This window comes from Scyliorhinus torazame, chromosome 7 (assembly GCF_047496885.1).
Source record: "Scyliorhinus torazame isolate Kashiwa2021f chromosome 7, sScyTor2.1, whole genome shotgun sequence".
NCBI classification, from domain to species: Eukaryota; Metazoa; Chordata; class Chondrichthyes; order Carcharhiniformes; family Scyliorhinidae; genus Scyliorhinus; species Scyliorhinus torazame.
This window is the reverse complement of record NC_092713.1, coordinates 260,823,446-260,844,492: the sequence shown is the minus strand read 5'-3', so window position 1 is coordinate 260,844,492 and position 21,047 is coordinate 260,823,446. Positions and strand designations below refer to the sequence as shown.

General features: G+C 40.8%; 1 protein-coding gene across 1 annotated transcript; it reads right to left on the bottom strand.

Moving 5' to 3' along the window:
• Positions 1-1,251: 1,251 nt before the first annotated feature.
• Positions 1,252-19,798, bottom strand: LOC140426997 (protein YIPF5). Its single transcript, XM_072512364.1, has 3 exons — positions 19,631-19,798; positions 17,499-17,680; positions 1,252-2,317 (listed from the first exon to the last, which is right to left on the bottom strand). The coding sequence occupies exons 1-3, from the start codon at positions 19,694-19,696 to the stop codon at positions 2,155-2,157; spliced, it is 411 nt and encodes a 136-aa protein (XP_072368465.1). The 5' UTR covers positions 19,697-19,798; the 3' UTR covers positions 1,252-2,154.
• Positions 19,799-21,047: the final 1,249 nt, after the last annotated feature.

Sequence of the window (21,047 nt, the reverse complement as noted above, 5' to 3'; positions counted from 1 at the left end):
AAGGAAGAAAAGGAGGAGGGTGGCAGTATTAATTAAGAACATTGGAGTACTGAAGAGAAAGGATCGCCCAGGGGGATCCAGGACCCCTGTTTGGCTACAGCTAAGGAATAAGGCAGGTACAATTACATTGCTCATGGTAGTCTATAACCCACAAGCAATTGTGAAAAATGTAGATGAATAAACTTACAAGGAAATTGCAGAGTGTGCAACAATTATAGAACAATAATAACAGGAGGCTTTACTTATCCGGATATAGACCGGGATTGTTGGAGTATAAAGGCCATATGCAGCAAAAGTTACGAGTGTTCAGGAAAATTATAGTGGTGGACATTACGTGCCACCCAAGGAAGGCAAATAAGTTTGAAGATTTGCTGTACAGAGCGGAAAAAGCAAGGTTCTATGCTCTGTGACCATGGCAGTCATGATAATTGATATCAAGCTATTTTAGATTTTTAAAAAACAGAATTCGACTTATGATTTCTATTCTGAGATTCCCATTTGGGAGTGAAAGGTAAAACATATAGTGATGATAGTGAGACTGCTCTGTGCTGAATTACAGATATTGAGAACAAGCCTGAATCAGATGGCTATGTACTAAACTACCTTGCCAACAATGTGTTGGTGTTAAAATCTTGATGGACAAATTGCCTTCTTGTTCACTCTCATTATATTTTTAAAAATGAATAGTTATGTTTCATTCGGTTCATCAAATCTGAATGATGGAGTCTTGATCATAAATGGGGTTTGTATTCCAGTTCTGTGCAATAAATTAGAATTCATGCTTAGATGATCTGTTCAAAATAGTAGGAATTGAAAACTTTCAATGAGTCAATAACAATCATTGCCTACAATTTTAGCAATGAGTGTCAGCAAATGTGTAATTATATACTGCTCTAATCAAAACCTATACACAAAGGGATTGGATTTGCTTGTCACCTGTACCGAGGTACAGTGAAAAGTATTTTTCTGCGAAATAATGAACTTCATTTATAAACTTTCTTTAGAACAAAGGTTTGCCCTCAGCAGAAATTCCAGCCTCAACAATATTAATCCAGATAACAATGTGACGAGTCTGGATAAGTTAAGATGCTGAATATTGGGCCACGATTTGAGGTTTTTAGGAATACTGCTTCAATTCCTAGTGCTATGATAGAATAAGTGTGTGTTTCTAGCAAAAGGAAATTTTATTCTGTTTAGTTCAGCACAGGATTCCACCAAGTTACTGACAAAATAACAACACTACCCTTGCGGTGAACAAGAAATTAACCAATTTATTACAAATGTACTGGATAGGGCAAGATGCTTAAACAGGAGGACGAAACAAAAACAGGCAACATAAAAAAAATTAAAATATCTGAAATTTACAGATTGGAGCTGGAATGAAATTTCTTCCCCCCCCCCCCCACCGCCGCAGATAAACACTGGCAAAATGAAAACTTAAATTTGAGAACTATAACTATGCTGCAAAGCAAGACATGAAGTTGCTCTCTGCAGCACTGGGAATTTTCTTTGACAATGTATAGGTGTGGAACTCGTTTTGTAACTCCTCCCCTCCCCACATTAAATTTCTCTCACCCTCAAAGAAAAATTTATTTTGGTCTATCTACCAGATAGATAAAGAAATGGAATTTAAATATTGAATGTTGCTTTTCAATACTGCACTCAGTGCTTGCTACAGATATAAATACCACTGAGTACAGCAAGTTTCTCTATTTAAATGGTTCTTGAAGGAATACTTTCAAGTGGTTCCCAATAACCCAGCTCACAATAAAACATTTTGTCCGAACCAGTGGAAATTGTGTGCCCAAGTTATGGTGAAACTGCATTACAAGGTAATGAGGTGAAACCACTTAATGCATTATTATAATCCACATTAGTGAATTATAGTGACTATTGTCAAAAGTAAAGACAAAATATTTTGATTTCCAATCTGTACTCAAGACATCTCCGACCACTGAAATGGGTATTTTTCTGTGGCACTTAAAGCGAAAATTTAAGAACACAAGGCGTTTTGTCCAATTGCTCCGCGGAAACTTGGAATCAGAAAAGTTTCAACAATTTTGTTGGCAGGACGCTGGAAAGTTTTTTTAAACCGCTTGCATCCCATTTCAGTTTTGAGTTCAGAACACGGAGCCATATTCCATTCAAAGCCATTTAGAAAACCGAGATAAGAGCAAAAACTCCATACAACAAAGCACAAGGATATGCCACCAGTAATTGCTGTCCCTCCATTGCCAAGGCGGAGATGAAGATTTTAGATGCCGACAAACTGCACCAGCCAATAACCATAGCAGCAATAATTACGCCCAGCATTCCTCTGGTGGAATAAGAACACATAACAACATTAGGTATTCTACATTAAATGTTTTTAAATAAATGCCTGAAGTTAACAGTTTCCTTAAATACACCAAATATTCAATTACATCTAATTGTACTATATTATTTAGAAGAACAAATTTAAAGTGTAAAATTCCCTATAATAAAACTGAACGTTATGGAGAAATTCAAATCCACGTTAAATCAGGCTTCACTTTGGCCATTCCCAGCAGATGGCAGTGCAAGCATGGTGGAGAGAAGTGCAAATGTTTCCCTGTGGTCTCCATGATAGGAATTAAAAAACATTTTTTTTTTTTTTTTTTTTTTTTAAAAAAGAGTACCCAATTCATTTTTTTCCAATTAAGGGGCAATTTAGCATGGCCAATACACCTAGCCTGCACATCTTTTGGGTTGTGGGGGCGAAACCCACACAAACACAGGGAGAATGTGCAAACTCCACACGGACAGTGACCCAAAGCCGGGATTGAACCTGGGACCTCGGCGCCGTGAGGCAGCAGGGCTAACTCACTGCGCCACCGTGCTGCCCCACCATGATAGGAATTTGATTGAAAATTAGAACAGTTGTGTGAAAACATAGATTTGGTACAACGCCTTCGTGGTATTTTGAATTGAGACAAATATTTAGATTTTTTACAGCAGTGAAATAATGACTGTAAAACCTTAATGAGAAAAGTACTGCTATACATTTACCGCCTGCCTTGCATGTATATTTTCACCATAAAACAGACGCATTAGCATCTGCAGTTTATGATTAGCCAATTAAGGTAAGTAACTTGTGAAGCGGCTCCGAGAGGCAATTAAATATTTAATCAAATCATACCTTTCATGTTCATGTACATAGCTTCCAGTTTTAAATTTTCAATATTTATACTAAAATGTTTTTTACTTGTGCAAATCAAGCTCCCTTAAATCAGAATATCTGCTTTACAGCAAAACCAGTCTGGGGAGCAGTTAAGAAGTGTTGAGAACTTTTCAGATAAAGCATTTAATATGCCAGTCATATTGTTACACTTAAACCTGGGTAGCAGAAGTTTAGCAGATTACAAAACAAATTTTCATTTTGTCACAGACATTTCCAAATATATAAAACTGTCTTTGCTCGAGATAAATCATAACCCATTCTTTGGCATCTCATCTTTATTCAATTACTTTAAAAGACCCACTGCCTGATTATGCAAACTAGAATTCAGGACAATCCCTGGGGTACAATTAGTTGTTAAATATTTGAACCAAGTCGATAGATATCCCTGATGCCCCAGGACACTGCATATCACGGTGGCAAGCTAGCCTGGTCATAATTTAACCCTTCAGGACCCATCTAACACTGATGCAAGGATTCTGCTCACTTGGTCTAGATAATCCTACAAGTATAACCTTTAATTGGCCAAGGGGTCCAAGTGTGATAAGTAGCAGGTCTGCTGAGTTTGTATGGATTTAGCTGGTTAAATTCCAGCAGTACTTGTGCCCACTTGGTTGTCCTGAGCTATCTGTACTACAAGCAGAAAAAGCACAGCATTTGGACCAATGTAGAATTTTCATGTTGCAACTTATTGTTCCACAGCTTTCATCTCTGCTTGTAAGCCCCTACAAGCCCGCCAAGCACAGCAGTTGGTCTTGTTAACTTTATAAATTAAGGATAAAGATAAAACAGGTGGAGGGCATCATTACTCAAGCGCATAAAAGGAGGCACTCCGGAACACCATTTTAATTTAATCAGATAAGCCTACATTTGAACATTCTATTTTTGTTACAGTGTCCCATCAGAGGCTGTCACCCACTTTTATTATTTTATTTTATTGATTTAAGGTTTTATTTTAAAAAGAGCATATAAAGGAAACTTATTGATACTGGGATAGTGAGTAAGGTTAGGAGATTTACAAGTTTAATTTTCACTTTGCAAATAAATCTGAACTGCGTAAAGTTAACTGCTGGTCTCCTCCGTACCAGCTGGCTGTCACAAGTTTAACAAGGTGGCAGAGAATGTTATCTAAAAGGTGGATGTTGGAAACAAGAAGAAAAATGAACAGAAGGTTAACAATTTTGTGAAGAATAGCTGAAAGCAAGCGTATATTGTCAGGGCATAAGGTTCAAAGTCTGAACTTTATGACCGGCAGAAGAATGTAGTGAATACATGGTCATGGGTTACATCTCTACCAAAGGGAAACAAGATCTTCCTAACAAAAGTAAAATCAGAATCAGAGTATTTTGTCAGCTGGATGCCGGTCAGTTGGACTTGGAGGAGGAATTGACTCTTCTATTAGTTTTTAAGGATTAAATTTACCTGAACGATAATCTATTGGATGCCCACAAGCTCTTGTCAAACGTTGATCGATTTCGAAAGACAAATGGTCATCTCTGAAGAATCATGTCATGGACTTTGACAGACTTTCTAAAAGACTGCAGAAATTCATTTTGGAAATTCCATGTTCAGTACTCGCATTCATGTTGCTGGATTCCGATAAGGTGTCGCAGGCACCTTACCACAGGCCCAACCTCTTCAAACTTTCTTCATAGGAAATGCCCTTCATCCCAGGAATGAGACGGGTGAATATTCTCTCAACTGCTTCTGAAGCAATTGAATCGTTTTCCAAATAAGGAGACCAAAGAAACCATAGTATTCTCAGATATTGTCTCATCAATGGCCTGTACAGCTGCAGTAAAACTTGAAATGAAATGAAAAGAAAATCGCTTATTGTCACAAGTAGGCTTCAAATGAAGTTACTGTGAAAAGCCCCTAGTCGCCACATTCTGGCGCCTGTTCGGGGAGGATAGTACGGGAAATAAACAGTGCTGCTGGCCTGCCTTCGTCTGATTTCAAAGCCAGCTCTTTAGCCCTGTGCTAAACCAGCCCCCTAAACTTCCCTACTTTTATATTCCATTCCCCTTGCAATAAACGCCAACATTAAATTTGACTTCTTAATCACTTGCTGTGTCACAAAACTATTTTTTTGTGACTCATGTACACAGATCACCTCTGTACCACAAGGTTTGCAATTTCTCCATTTAAATAGTATAGTGCTTTTCCAGGCTTCCTGTTAAAGTCGACATTTTCCCCACATTATATCCATCTTGGAGCAGATATCTGCCGCCTTGAAAATATTCCTGTAGAAGCAGTCATTTCTAGCAGCCCTGATGGCAAAAATGGGACATTCTGTGGTGTCACCAAGAATGGAGGACTCAATGATTGTGGCATCAGGATAATCTTCACGCATGCCAGTACAAAGGAAGAATTACTGATGGAAGCAATGAGAGCGACAGCACTTGTGGCAGATCCGAGTACCACAGCAGATGACCAGACTAAAGCAGCAATTGTAGATGTATGAATCCCAGGAAAGCCCGAGGAAAAATTAACAGGTGTTCAGGTGTGACCAGAAATAACACTATGCAATCAACTACCAAGAGGGAAAAAACAGGGTTGTTGAAGTGATCATGACACATGTCATGTGAGCGGACCTTAAAGACATGGATGTTTCAGCAATGTACCTTTAAGAAAACAGTGATGTCAGAGAGCGGGTGGAGCTGAGGTCATGTCAGCCATTTTGCAGTTTGAAAAGCAGCTTGTGTGAGTCTGTGTTTGCAGTGAGCTGGATCTCTGCCATAAAAGACCATCTCTGGATCATTTGGGTGATTTAAACTCATAATAGTAAAACCGTTAACCTGATGTGATTTTGTTAAAAGGTGTTAAGTCTCTTGGAATTTTGAAGGAACATTTTAAGGAATTATTTACTGTTGCAATATTTTCTGAGTTATTTTTGAAGGGGTGTTAAGAGATCCAATGTTTATTTAAGATGTTACGTTGGGTTCATGGAATAAACAGTGTTTTGTGTTTAAAAACCCACGTGTCCATAATTGTAATCCCACACCGAGGGAAAAAGCCGTGTGCTAGGAAAAGCAACAAATACATTAAAGGGAGAGGTTGGTTGAACTCCATGATACATTTTGCGGTTCTGAAACGCCTCGCCCATAACAATTGGGGGCTCGAAGGGGAAAAAAGTCTATCTATTGGATTGGCTTTTGTGAACTTAAAGACAGTGAAGGAGTGTTGCTTTTCCGGTGTGGTATTTTAGTTTAAGTGGGGAGAGTGTTGTGAACAATGGCTCTTTCAGAGGCTCAGAAGTTTTTGGGGGTGGAGAATGTCACACGTAGTACTTTACGGACAGAAACGAAACAGAGACTGTTAGATTTGGCAAGAACATTGCAGTTAACATTACCTGACAAAATGCGAAAAGATGAGGTAATTATGGTGGTGGTTAAGCATTTAAAGTTGCCTGAGATAGAGTTTGACTCATTGGAAATGGCAAAAATTCAGTTGCAAATTAAACAAATGGAACACGAGAAAGAATTAAAGCGGCTTGAATACGAGAGTGAGAGAGAGGAAAAAGAAAGCGAGAGAGAGGAAAAAGAAAAGGAGAGAGAAAAAAGGAGAAAAGAACAGCCTTAGCAGAACAAAAAGAAAAAGAAAGGGAGATACAGATCAGGGAAACAGATAAAGCGAGGGAGTTTGAACTTCAGAAAATGGCCATGAAACATGACAATCAGTTAAAATTAGCAGACGTAAAGGGAAACATACAGTTGGATGACAGTGAGAAAGAGCGTCATAATCGAAGGCTTGGTGGGAATCTATTTAAATATGTCCAAGCATTGCCAAGGTTTGACGAGAAGGAAGTGGAAGCCTTTTTCATTTCATTTGAAAAGGTAGCCAAACAAATGCAATGGCCACAGAACATGTGGGTGTTACTGATTCAAACAAAGCTGGTAGGTAGAGCTAGTGAAGTGTTTGCATCACTACCGGAGGAGGTATCTGGAACGTATGAGGAGGTGAAGAAATCCATCTTAAGTGCATATGTGCTAGTGCCTGAAGCTTACAGACAAAGGTTTAGAAATTTAAGGAAAGAATTTGGTCAAACATACATGGAGTTTCAAAGCTCAGAGTAATTTTGATAGGTAGATAAGGGCTTTGAAAATAGACCAAACGTATGAAGCTCTCAGAGAAATTATACTTTTGGAGGAGTTTAAAAATTCAATTCCTGATGTAGTGAGAACTCATGTGGAAGAACAGAGGGTTAAAACTGCGAGATTAGAAGCAGAAATGGCAGATGATTATGAATTAGTTCATAAATCAAAGCTTGGTTTCCGACATCAGTTTCAGCCGGTGAGGGATAGAAACTGGGGACATGAGAAATACTCAAGTGGTAAAGGTAAAGGTGATCTGATGGGAGACAATAAAGAGAGTGTACCTCAGATAAAAAGAGAAATCCAGGAGGGTGGAAAAGAAATGAAAAGTTTCAACTGTTTTCACTGTAATAAACTAGGCCATGTAAAGTCAGTGTTGGTGGTTGAAGAAAAGCACTGGGAAGGCTGATGTGGTAAAACAGGATAAGACAGTGGGATTTGTTAAGAGTGTTAAAGGAAAGCCCAAGGGAAGTGCAAACGATTGTACAGCCTGTTCAAGAAGTGATTATTAAGAAGGTGCCAGATGTCTTTAAAGAATTTACTTGTGTGGGTAAAGTTTACCCATGTGTATCATGAGGAGCAGGTAAAGAAGTCAAAATTTGAAGAGATACAGGGGCTAGTCAATCTTTAATGGTAAGAGATGAGGAATTGTGTGGGTTGGGAAGAATGTTGCCAGAAAAGGTGGTGATATGTGAAATTCAGGGTGAGAGGAGTAGCGTTCCATTATATAAGGTTGAAAAGTCCAGTGAAGATTGGTGAAGTGGTAGTAGGAGTAATAGATAAACTATCCTGTCCAGGAATACAGTTTATCTTGGGTAATGATATAGCTGGATCGCAGGTGGGAGTGATGCCTACTATGGTTGATAAGCCAGTGGAAAATCAGTCAACTGAAGTGTTGAAGGACGAATATCCTGGGATTTTTCCAGATTGTGTAGTAACAAGGTCGCAAAGTCACAGGTTAAGACAAGAGGAGAAATCAAAGAGTGAAGATGAAGTTGAAGTGCAATTATCAGAAACGATTTTTGATCAAATGGTTGAAAAAGAACAAGAACAGGTGGAGGATGAGGCGGATATTTTTAGTTCAAGAAACAGGAAGATGCAGAAATAAAACGGATATATCAGAAAGCATTTGGGAAGAGGAATCAGAGTATACCAGAGTGGTATTACCGTAAAAATTATGTCTTGATGAGAAAATGGCGACCTGTACATATGCAGGCGGATGAAAAGTGGGCAGAAGGTCATCAAGTAGTATTTAAATCAACTGCGTACCATCCAGAATCGCAGGGAGTGTTAGAAAGGTGGCATCAGACATTAAAGACAATGTTGAGGGTGTATTGTCAAGATTATCCAGAGGATTGGGATAAAGGAATCCCATTCGTATTGCTTGCAATTAGGGATGCACCTAATGAGTCTAGAACATTTAGTCCTTTTGAACTAATTTTTGGTCATGAGGTAAGAGGACCACTTAAATTGATGAAGGAAAAATTAGTGGGTGAGAAAGTGGAAATTACATTATTGGATTACGTGTCAAATTTTAGCAAATGATTAAATAGAGCAGGTGAATTGGCTAGACAACATTTGAAAGTTGCACAAAATGTGATGAAACAGGTAGCGGACAATAAATCCAAAGTTCGTAGTTTTGCCAGTGGGGATAAAGTTTTTGTGTTGTTACCAGTGGTAGGGGAGCCTTTAAAAGCTAGGTTTTGTGGACCGTATCAGATTGAAAGGAAATTAAGTGCGGTGAATTGTGTGGTAAAAACACCAGATAGAAGGAAGACTCACCGAGTGTGTCATGTGAATATGCTTAAAAGGAACTTTGAAAGGGAAGGAGAGAAAAAGGAGGTTTTAATGATTCTAACTCAAAGTGACAAACGAAATCCAGATGACTGTGAATTTGACATACCTCAAATTAAATTGGAAAATGAGGATGTTCTTAAAAATTGGGATGAATTGTTAAGTTACCTTCCAGAGGAAAAACGAACTGACCTGAAAGAGTTATTGATATCACGTGGGCAAGTTTGTAGAGATAAATTGGGAAGTACTCAAATGGCTATACATGATGTAGATGTGGGAAATGCTGTTCCTATCAAACAACATCCATAGAGCTCAATCCTTTAAAATTTGAACAGGTTAACAAAGAAATTGAGAGTATGCTTAAAAATGGCATAATTGAAGTGGGTTGCAGCCAATGGAGCTCACCCATAGTGATAGTACCTAAACCAGACGGTACCCAACGGTTGTGTGTGGACTACAGAAAGGGGAATGCAGTTTCAAGAACGGACTCTTATCCTATCCCACGTTTGAGGGATTGCATTGAGAAATTGGGACAATCTGCTTTTATTTCCAACTTCCAGACATGGAAAGAACCTTTAAAACATCATATGGAGTTCTTCGATCGACTTCAGGAGGCAGGTTTGGTGATGAACCTAGCCGAAAGTGAATTTGGAGAAGCACGAATCACTTTCCTTGCAGAGTTTCCGATATCTTCAAGACAAAGGGAAATAATGCGATTCCTCAGCATGAGTGGATTTGATCGAACAGCTATGCAAAAGGTTTGTGGCGTGATTACTCCACCGATGGACTTGCTAAAGCATTTTTAAAATTTCAATGGACAGCGGACTTTCAACAGGCATTTGACTGCCTGAAAGCTGTGATCACCAATGCTCCTGTATTGGAGAATTGCAAGGGACTCTGTGTTCAGATTGAACTAAAGTATCTGATTCTAAAGAGAAATGCCGAGGAGTAGAGGAATGGATGGATCGTGCAGAGACTTTGTTCAAAGAGACTGTCAATCGAGAAGGATTTCAGTTGGAGTAAGAAGAACAAAGAAAAATGGACTATATTATTATACCTGCTTGAGTGTGGTTTTCTTTAAATGAAAATGTATATTTACTGTGTGCATTTCTTAGTGGATGGTGCAAAAGTGAAAAATGAAACCATCTTGAAGTTGATGGTTTATTTTTTTTTCTTGGGGGGGGATGTGTCATGTGAGAGGACCTTTAAGACATGGATGTTTAAGCAATGTACCTTTAAGAAAACAGTGATGTCAGAGAGTGGCTGGAGCGGAAGTCAGGTCAGCCATTTTGCAGTTTGTTTTGCAGTTTGAAAAGCAGCTCGTGTGTGTCTGTGTTTGCAGTGAGCTGGATGTCGGCCATAAAAGACCATCTCTGGATCATTTGGGTGATTTAAACTCATAATAGTAAAACCTTTAACCTGATGTGATTTTGTTTAAAGGTGTTAAGTCTCTTGTAAGTTTGAAGGAACATTTTAAGGAGTTATTTACTGTTGCAATATTTTCTGAGTTATCTTTGAAGTAAGGGGTGTTAAGAGATCCAATGTTTATTTAAGATGAGTTAAGTTGAGTTCATGGAATAAACAGTGTTTTGTGTTTAAAAACCCACGTGTCCATAATTGTAATCCCACACCTAGGGAAAAAGCCGTGTGCTAGGAAAAGCAACAAATACATTAAATGGTGAGGTTGGTTGAACTCCATGATACATTTTGGGGTTCTGAAAACGCCTCCCCCATAACACACAGCATTCAGAGATGATGATCACTCTTAGAGAATTGTAACGTCACAAGAAGCTTTGATGCAGTGATTAATGGATTAGTTGCAGATTCATTTAATAGAGGCGTTGGATACTGGCTGCACATCAACAATGTATGGAGCAGATTGGCCAAATCATTTATCTAGATTCACTCAATAGTGAGGGTCAACGTCATGTCAGGGAGTTCGAACTTGTTTTTGGTTTGGGGTGACACCACATTGAGAGCATTGAGTGGCGATTCCATGCAAAATAACTGGAATGTGCCACTTTATTAGTGCAGGTGTAGTCTCTAGTGTTGCTGCTAAGTAAGCCTTCCATGAAAGAGGCACAAATTAAACCGGAGATAGAGCACGATAAAGAGATTACTTTTAGAAAGTCAGTGCATCTGTAGTTTACCCAATTGGATATTAGTGTACACCCTTACTAAAACCTGGTGTTTCTGATCAGGATTTTAGAGAAATGGCATTGTGTAATGAGAATCAAGAGAGAAAAAAAGCCAACCGTCTTAAAGCTGCACAGACAATTTTTTCACCATTGTCAAAGACCTGCTGAAGGATGCAGGTGTGGTTGACGAGGAGTATACAGGGTTCAAAGAGATTTGTGCAAAATGTGAAATATGTGAAAAGTATGGAAGGACACCACCATATCCTACTGTAAGCCTTCCCTCGGCATTCAACTTAATCTATAGTAATACATGGGAAGGACAAAAGGGTGTAGATAATTGGAGAAATGGATAGGGGCTGGACATGGGGCACCAGCTAAGTTTCTGACTGATAATGGATGGGAATTTGCTGATGGCATTGAGGGACACGTGTGAAATCATGAATATTGTGATCATGAATACTGCAGCTGAAAGTCCTCTCAGCAATGGACTCTGAAGGGAATCACATGGTTATGGAATTTCATAGAATTTACAGTGCAGGAGGAGGCCATTTGGCCCATCGAGTCTGCCCTGGCCCTTACAAAGAGCACCCTGCTTAAGCCCATGTATCTACCCTATCCCCGTAACCCCCACTTAACCTTTTTGGACACCAAGGGCAATTTAGCATGGCCAATCCACCTAACCCGCACAACTTTGGACTGTGGGAGGAAACCGGAGCACCCGGAGGAAACCCACGCAGACACGGAGAGAACGTGCAGACTCCGTACAGACAGTGACCCAAGCCGGGAATTGAACCTGGGAACCTGGAGCTGTGAAGCAGCTGTGCTAATCACTATGCTACCGTGCTGCCCACATAGTAATAGATGAAATGCTGCATAAAATAGCAGTTCAAAAAAAATGCAAGTTGACAACTGCACTAGAATGGGCAGTTCATTGAAAGAATTTGCTTCAGATGGTTGGAGGATATGCTGCCTATCAATTGATCAGTGGGAGGAATCCCAAATTACTTCCTTTGCTGGGCGATATTCCCCTTGCCTAAAGGAGTGACTATTAGTTCTATTTCCACTGCACATTTGAATGTTTTACACATAGGGAGAAAGCTGAGGTCTCAGAAAATATTTGGAGTTCTATGGCATCATAAAAGACCTTCTGAGATAGACTGCAATTATTGGGATATAGTGTACGTCAAAAGGGAGGTCAACAAGGCCTGGTAATGCCGTAGAGTGTATGTTAAGGGAGAGATTATCTAACATGGTAACCAAACTATGAAGGTTTATTCGTCATGGTTAATTGGAATTGATTACAAACTCAGAATCTGAACAGCTAATAGAATGTAATGAGGCATGTCGTGTTTTGTGATGACAGTTCTGAGGAACAAAATAATAATAATCTTTATTGTCACAAGTAGGCTTACATTAACACTGCAATGAAGTTACTGTGAAAAGCCCCTAGTCGCCACACTCTGGCGCCTGTTTCAGTACACTGAGGGAGAATTCAGAATGCCCAATTCACCTAACAAGCATGTCTTTTGGGACTTGTGGGAGGAAACCGGAGCACCCGGAGGAAACCCACGCAGATACGGGGAGAATGTGCAGACTCCGCACAGACAGTGATCCAGGCCGGGAATCGAACCTGGGTCCCTGACGCTGTGAAGCCAGGAGCAAGAGCATAGCTAAAAATGTGTCGTCAACCTAGTGAAGCTACAACACAGGACTACTTGTGTGCCAAACAGCATAAGTAGCAAGTAATAGAGACAGAGCTAAGCAATTCCACAACAAACACATCAGATCTAAGCTCTGCGTCCTGCCACATCCATCCGTGAATAGTGATGGACAATTAAACAACTCAATGGAGGAGGAGGCTCCACAAATATCCCCATCCTCAATGATGGAGGAGTCCAGCACATCTGTGCAAAAGAGGCTGAGGCATTCACAACAATCTTCAGCCAGAAGTGCCGAGTGGATGATCCATCTCGGTCTCCACTGGCGGTCCCCAGTATCACAGGCGTCAGTCTTCAGCCAATATGATTCATTCCACGTAATATCAAGAAATGGCTAAAGGCACTGGATACTGCAACGGCTATGTGCCCTGACAATATCCCGGCAATAGTACTGAAGACTTGTGCTCTTGAACTTGCCGCACCCCTAGCCAAGCTGTTCCATACAGCTACAACACTGGCATCTAACCGGCAATGTGGAAAATTGCCCAGGTGTCCTGTACACAAGAAACAGGACAAACACAACCCAGCCAATTACCGCCGTCTACGCCCCATCATCAGCAAAGTGATGGAAGGAGTCATCAACAGTGCTATCAAGCGGCACTTACTCAGCAAAACCTGCTAACAGACGTTCAGTTTGGGTTCCGCCAGGGTCACACAGCTCCTCACCTCATTACAGCATTGGTTCAAACATGGACAAAAGAGCTGAATGCCAGAGGAGAGTTGCGAGTGACTGCTCTTTGACATCAAGGCAGCATTTGACTGAGTATGGCATCAAAGAGCCCTAGCAAAACTAGAGTCTATGAGAATCAGGGGGAAAACTCTTTGCTGGTTGGAGTCATACCTGGCACAAAGGAAGATGGTTGTGGCGGTTGGATGTCAATCATCTCAGCTCCAGGACACCACTGCAGGAGTTCCTGCGGGTAGTGTCCTAGCACAACAATCTTCAGTCGCTTCATCAATGACCTGCCTTCCATCATAAGGTCAGAAGTGGGGATGTTTGTGAATGACTGCACAATGTTCAGCACCATTCACAAGTCCTCAGATAATGAAGCAGTCCATGTCCAAATGCAGCAAGGCTTGGACAATATCCAGGTTTGGGCTGACAAGTGGCAAGTTGCATTCACACCACACAAGTGTCAAGCAATGATCATCTCCTACAAGAGAGGATCTAACCACCCCCACCCCCCGACGTTCAATGGCATTACCATTGCGGAATCCCTCATAATCAACACTCTGGAGGTTACCATTGGTCAGAAACTGAACTGGACTGGTCATATTAATATTGTGGCTACCAGAACAGGTCAAAGGCTAGGATTCCTCCTGCGAGTAACTCACCTCCTGACCCCAAAAGCTTGTCCGCCATCTACAAGGCACAAGTCAGGCGTGTAATGGAATACTCTCAACTTTCCTGGATGAGTGCAGCTCCAACAACACTCCAGAAGCTCAACACCATCCAGGACAAAGCAGCCCGCTTGATTGCTACCCCTTCCACAAACATTCAATCTCTCCACCACCGACAAAGTGGCAGCCATGTGTACCATCTACAAGATGCACTGCAGTAACTCACCAAGGCTCCTTAGGCAACACCTTCCAAACCCTCGACCACTACCACCTAGAAGGACAAGCGTAGCAGATACCTGGGAACACCCCCATCTGGAGGTTCCCCTCCAAATCGCTCATCAACCTGACTTGGAAATATATCGCCGTCCCTTCACTGTCGCACTGTGGGTGTACCTACACCTCCGGGACTGCAGCAGCTCACCACCACCTTCTAAAGAGCAATAAATGCTGGTGTAACCAGCGACACCCACATCCCGTAAATTGATTTTTTTAAAGTGACATCATGTTCCAAAAGGGTCCAGTGATTAGAGAGGTGAAACTATTGTGGGACATGTGGGAAAACCTAATGGGCAGTTTAATTATTGGTAAAAACGTGAGGTTCATGGACTGACAGAATCAGGTAAAAGAATGGAAAGTAAGAAAGTGCAGTGCGAGTTCCAATAGTGGATCTGAGAGCTACTCTTATAGAAAACAATCATGCACCAGAGAAAGAGTCCTCGAACATGCATGAGAGAGCTCTTACAGTAGAAGTCCCAAACGACAAGGTGCAAGTAGAGGCAGCAGTTTGAACAGATTATACAATGAAAGGAACATGACAGAACAGTCTTGAGATAGAACTTAAGAATTCTCATGACAACGAAGTTTTGGTGGTTGCCAATAAACAAGGAGAGGCAAAACAATAGGAAATAGATAGTTGGAAGGAATTTCTTTATTCTGAAGTACCTTCTTGGGGATACCCAGCCTTGTCCCAAAACTGGATTTGCAGATGGGATTTATAGTGAGGCTATTGCTCGGAAATTTGAAGAGCGACTGGGAGGTACACATGTTGGGATGCTATTGAGAAGTGCATTATTGATAAGATTAAAATGAATTTAAGGTTGAAAGTCAGGCATTAGAGGCTTTAAATATATTGGTTTAGACACAAAACAGAGCAGGTCTGGAGTAACTGGGCGGCAAGGTGGTACAGTTGTTAGCACTGCTGCCTCACAGCTCCAGGAACCCAGGTTCAATTCCGGCATCGGCCGACTGTGTGGAGTTTGCACTTTCTCCCTGTGTCTTCTTGGGTTTCCTCAGTGTTCCGGTTTCCTCCCACAGTCCAAAGGTGTGCAGGTTAGGTGGATTGGCCATGGTAAATTGCCAGTTGTGTCCAAAAAGGTTAGGTGGGGTTACTGGGTTATGAGAATAGGTGTGGGCTTAAGTAGGGTGCTCTTTCCAGGGGCCGGTGTGGACCTGATGGGCCGAATGGCCTCCTTCTGCGTTGTAGGCATTCTATGATTCTCTGAGCTCTAAATCAGCAACTTTATTTAGGGGCCATTATTTCAATCCTGATAGGTCAACACAGAAAGATGATGCCACATCTTAAGAAACAAAGCAATCACAAAGCTTGATTGGTCATTTCAATTGGTTATGCACTTAGATAAAACCGATGCTTGCCTGGTATTGGAACAAAGCAGTACAATGAATCTCCCTGAAGTCAAGGTATTTTAGGGGCAAATGAAACATTAAAAAAAAATAGAGAAATGCATGTTAAGCTGCCATCTTTGGATGACCCAAAGAAAATGAAATTTGCATGATGCCCCCAAGCTAGTCTTCCTGATGGGTATTTGAGTGCAGTTAGTGTAATATCCCGCACACAACCTATGGGGTAAGAATGCTCATTTTCCCGTGCTGAGCACGAGCTCCCACCCTAGGTGCGGGGTATCTCAAGGAACCAATGTATATAAGGTCGGCAAGTAAGGCACCAATCTCAGTTTGGAACTCAGGAGGGCATCTCCCGGGTAGTATACATATCATTTGTCTAAATAAAACGTTGTTTCTTATTTTACACGGTAATCTTTCTTAGTGTCACATGTAGACTTACATTAACACTATGACATTACTATGAAAATCCCCTAGTGACCACACTACGGCGCTTCGGGTACACGGAGGGAGAATTCAGAATGTCCAAATCAAGTCTTTTGGGACTTTGGGAGGAAACCGGAGCACCTGGAGGAAACCCACGCACACACAGGGAAACTCCAGTCAGTCACCCGAGCCAGGAATCGAACCTGGGCCCCTGGCACTGCAAAGCAACAGTGCTAACCACGTGCTACCGTGCCATCCATGGACTCTCCGTGTCTTATTAAAGTTGGTTACATAATATCTTTGGTGGGTCAAATTGAAAAAAATGTTGTCCTTTGGCCTGGGAAGCTAAGAAAATTTAAAAAATACTTTACCCACAGAAACACTGGCTCTTGTGGAAGTTTTAAATTCAGGATTCCATTTGATAAATATTTTGGGAGTAAATTCTATACAAAAGATGTACGGAAAAACAGTGTGTCCACTGAATGTTGCATAAATAATCATTCCTTGCCAGAAAACATACCACTCGACAAACAGCAAAAGTGAAAAATGGTGAATGATTGACCTTGCTAGTGCGAAATAAATCTGAGGGGAAAAGAATATCAAGATTAAATGGGTTGGTACAAGTCATCAATTATGATTGTTTCAAAGGAGTGCTTGTATCAAAAGGTTACTGGGAATCATGAAATGCTTATACCAAATGATTATTGGGGTCAAGGAGTGCTTGTGAAAGTAAAGTCACCGTAGTCCCAGATGACCATGGCTGCTTTCCCCTTTGAGGACCCCCACACCTCAGGTGAGGGGCAAGCTTGAGAATATAACATTGAAGAGCGCTGAATTTAAAAAACATTTTTTTTTTTTCCTAAAAAGAGTACCCAATTATTTTTCCCCACCCAATTAAGGGGTAATTTAGCATGGCCAATCCATTGAACGTCAGCGGGGTTCATAACCATACATATAGGAAAGCATATGTATATTCTAAAATATCTATCCCAACATCTATATAAATATAACAAAATGATAGGGTTCACATAAGAATACTTTTAACGAAATTATATAAGACAAACATTTTACTTGTTCCGACATTTACAAATAAAATAGTGTCTCTGGGAAGTTTAATTAAAAGGTTTATGCTAGCATTTGGTTGGATACTTACTGTAAGGAGAAAACTACAGCAAAACTTGACAGGATAATCATTGGAAGCAGGCAGTACCCAAGGACGCTGGCCACACAGCCAAAGGACACTCCAGTCATACTCATCAAGTTCAACAGACAGTACATACCGAGACACCCAATAGCACTGATACCATACACATAGCCAAACTGGATTTTACCAACCTAGAAGGAATTAAAAAGGCAATGTTTATTCTATTATGGAAATAGCTTACTTAATTACAAAAGTACCATGTAGTTGGTTTCTATGTTGTCTTTGAGAGAGTTTTAAAAAAAGCATCAAATTTGCAAGATGAACGGTGGTAAAATGGTGCATTCAACTGGCTCACAGCTATGAAAGATCAGTACCACCAAGGATCCAATGATTTCCTCACATCTCAGATTCCATATTTATGATGGAATGTCTCCTCTGTGCTGTGAAAATTTCCCACTACTTTACAATTAACTATATAGAACAGAGCACTTCAGATAATGCGCCAGGGCATTATAATTACATACACTTCTGCCACTAACTTTACTCCTTTGCCACAGTAAACTGAAACATAAACATTTCCTACACAATGTCGTTAATAGACTCTGACCATTGTGACCCTGAGAAGTCTTTTCTTCTTTATCCTAAAGATTTTCCTGAAATTTGTTACCGTTGTATGTGTATTTATAGTATTTAAAAAAGAAACAGGCACTGGGCAATTTAGACAAGTATAAAAATGCTGTTGCAAGTTTGTCTTGCAGTTCAGATGTATGCTTTAGGCAGCGTACAAGCTTTCACTGCACTAAACCCATACTACATCTGATTTTGAACTTAATGCTGAACTTGGATGTTCTTCTCAGGACAGCAGTGCCACCTTGGCATGTACAAAAGTTCAACAATAACCTATTCAATTTACCCATCTCTGCACCACCTCACTTCATAAAAAGAGATCCCTGCTGTTAAGTACTTCTGCAATAGGTTGACCTCTGGTACCTTGCAAAAGTGGAAAGACTTGGTTAAGCAAGTTTTGATGAAAGGGGCAATCAAAATCACAAGTCTTGGTTGCTTCCGCGAGTTTAAAAGGATCTTAATCAAGGTAGTTTCAGATCACAAGGCAATTTCAATAAGGATAATGCCAACAGCTCTTTAGAAAATGACAAAAGAAGTTCAAAACAAAATAAGATTCGAGCTAGGATACGGGAAAGTTTTCTAAACAGTTTTCTTTAAAAAAATTTTTTTTTTTTTTTTTTTAAAAAGAGTACCCAATTATTTTTTTTTCCAATTAAGGGACAATTTAGCATGGCCAATTCACCTATCAGGCACATGCTTGGGTTGTGGGGGTGAGACCCATGAAGACACAGGGAGAATGTGCAAACCCCACCCGGAATGTGCAAACCCCACCCGGGTCCTCGGCACCGTGAGGCAGCAGTGCTAACCACTGCGCCACCCCGGGCAATAGAGTTTTCAATTAACTGCAGTTTATGAAGGGTGCAGGTTGAAGGCTTAGTCAGGATATTGCATTAATTTAACCTCGGGATAGCAACCGCACAGATGAGAGTTCCGGCAACAGATGAGCAGAAGCAGAGGCACTGTTATGGAGACTGAACTTGACGACCATGGTTATGGAGTGGATATGGGGACAGAATTTAGCTTGGCATCAAACACTGTACAAAGGTTGCAAACAATCTGGCCCAGCCTCAGACAGTGGCAGGGAAAAGGATGTAGCCCAAAAACAAAATATAGTGGATGCGGTAAATTTGAAATAATAAAAGAAAAAACGTTGGAAATACTCAGAAGCTCAGGTAGCACATGTGGCATGAGAAACAGAGCTATTGCTTCAGGTCAATGACTTCTGACGAAACTTCACCGGCCTGAAACATCAATTCTTTTGTTTTTCCATAGGTGCTGTCTGGCCTGTTAAGTATTTCCCGTGTTTTCAGTTTTTATGGCTTAAGGGTTGGAGTTGGTGGCAAGGATCAAAGACAGTGCCTTCAGTATTCCTAATATTTAACTAAAGTAAACTTCTGCTCATTCAATACTGGGTGTCGGACAAACAGCATGTTATCAGTATAAAATCCAGGCCCAAAACAGGGCAATGTAAAATGTATGATTAGCTCATCACCAAAATACCAAGCGTTGCATACCAGCAATAAGGTGGCTCCGAATGCCAAGCAGAAAACCATGGGCCCAGCCAGGTCAGTTTCATTCATAATGGACCCATCTGCTGCTTTCAGTGGATGGAGGACAGTCAGTGTTTTCTGCCAGATGTGGTCAAAGTTAATTCCCAGTTCTACAGAATGATACAATTCAAAAGAAAATCACAAAGTCAAACAGGGCATTGAACACATGTTATGGGCCAGGGATTAGAGAACCCCAAAGAGTGTCATGGAGTTCGCCTGACCCACAACTTTTCATAGATTGTGGTATGGGGAGCACATGGCCCACTCTAAAGGTGTGGTACAGCAGAAATGGAAAAGTATTTTTTAAAGCAAAACAATGTTTATTCTATTAACTGAAGTTAACCTTTATAAAACATACATTGAACAGCTTAGCAACCATCAATTCAAATACAACCCCCAAAGAATACAACACTAAGTAATCCTTTAAGCTTTCCTTTTAACATCCAAGACTTAAAAAAGAACTTTTAACAGAAGCACATCAGGTTAAAGTCACTACTGAGAGCAGCTATCAGTTTTAAATCACCAAAGGATCGATTTACAGTTTTTAGATTACAGAGGCTCATACACCTTCTGGCTGTGACTGCAGCTATCCAGATCTGAAAACGAAACTAAAACACACCCTGCAGCAAACAGCCTAAAACAAAAGTAAAAAGCTGACAAACAACCCAGCTCCACCCACACTCTGACATCACTGATAAACACCCATTTCTTAAAGGTACTCTCAGTGTTTTTAAATAAATGTTTTTTATTGGGTTCTTGAACAAAGTATATTTATCGTTATGTACACAGGATAAGAAACATGTATATATATATATATATATATTACACACACATATATAGAAGAGAAGGGCACACCCAAACATACCAAAGAGAAGAAAATAGTAAATAGTAAAAAAAAAAATAGAAGAAGAAAAATAAAATAGGATAACTGGTAGGGTATTGTGCACCAGCTCAACAGCAGCAACTCTGTACAACTGGCAAAATGATTTACAACACATAAGTCGGCGGCTGTTTGCGGGGGTGTGTGTGGGGGGGGGGGGGGGGGGGGTGGAGACCGGAGGTAAATATACATTCGGGTGCCGGAAAGACAATTACAGTGGGCAATACTCGAATGGGTTTGGTGTTGTTGTCGCTTCTCCCGGACGGATCTCGCTGCCGTCTCGCGCTCACCGCCACTCCTTCCGTCTTCATTCTCCTTACTCCCTACTCCTGGAGATGCTCTGTTCGTTATTGTATCCCGTGCTTTCCTTCCGGCTCTCATTTCCCTGCCTCCCCCCCCACCTCCCTGATTCTCCTCTCTTGTTCCCTGTCTCTTCCTTCTCCCCTCCCCCTCCCCTCCCCCCCCCCCCCCCCTCATGTGGTTCGCCTTTCTTTCCTCGTA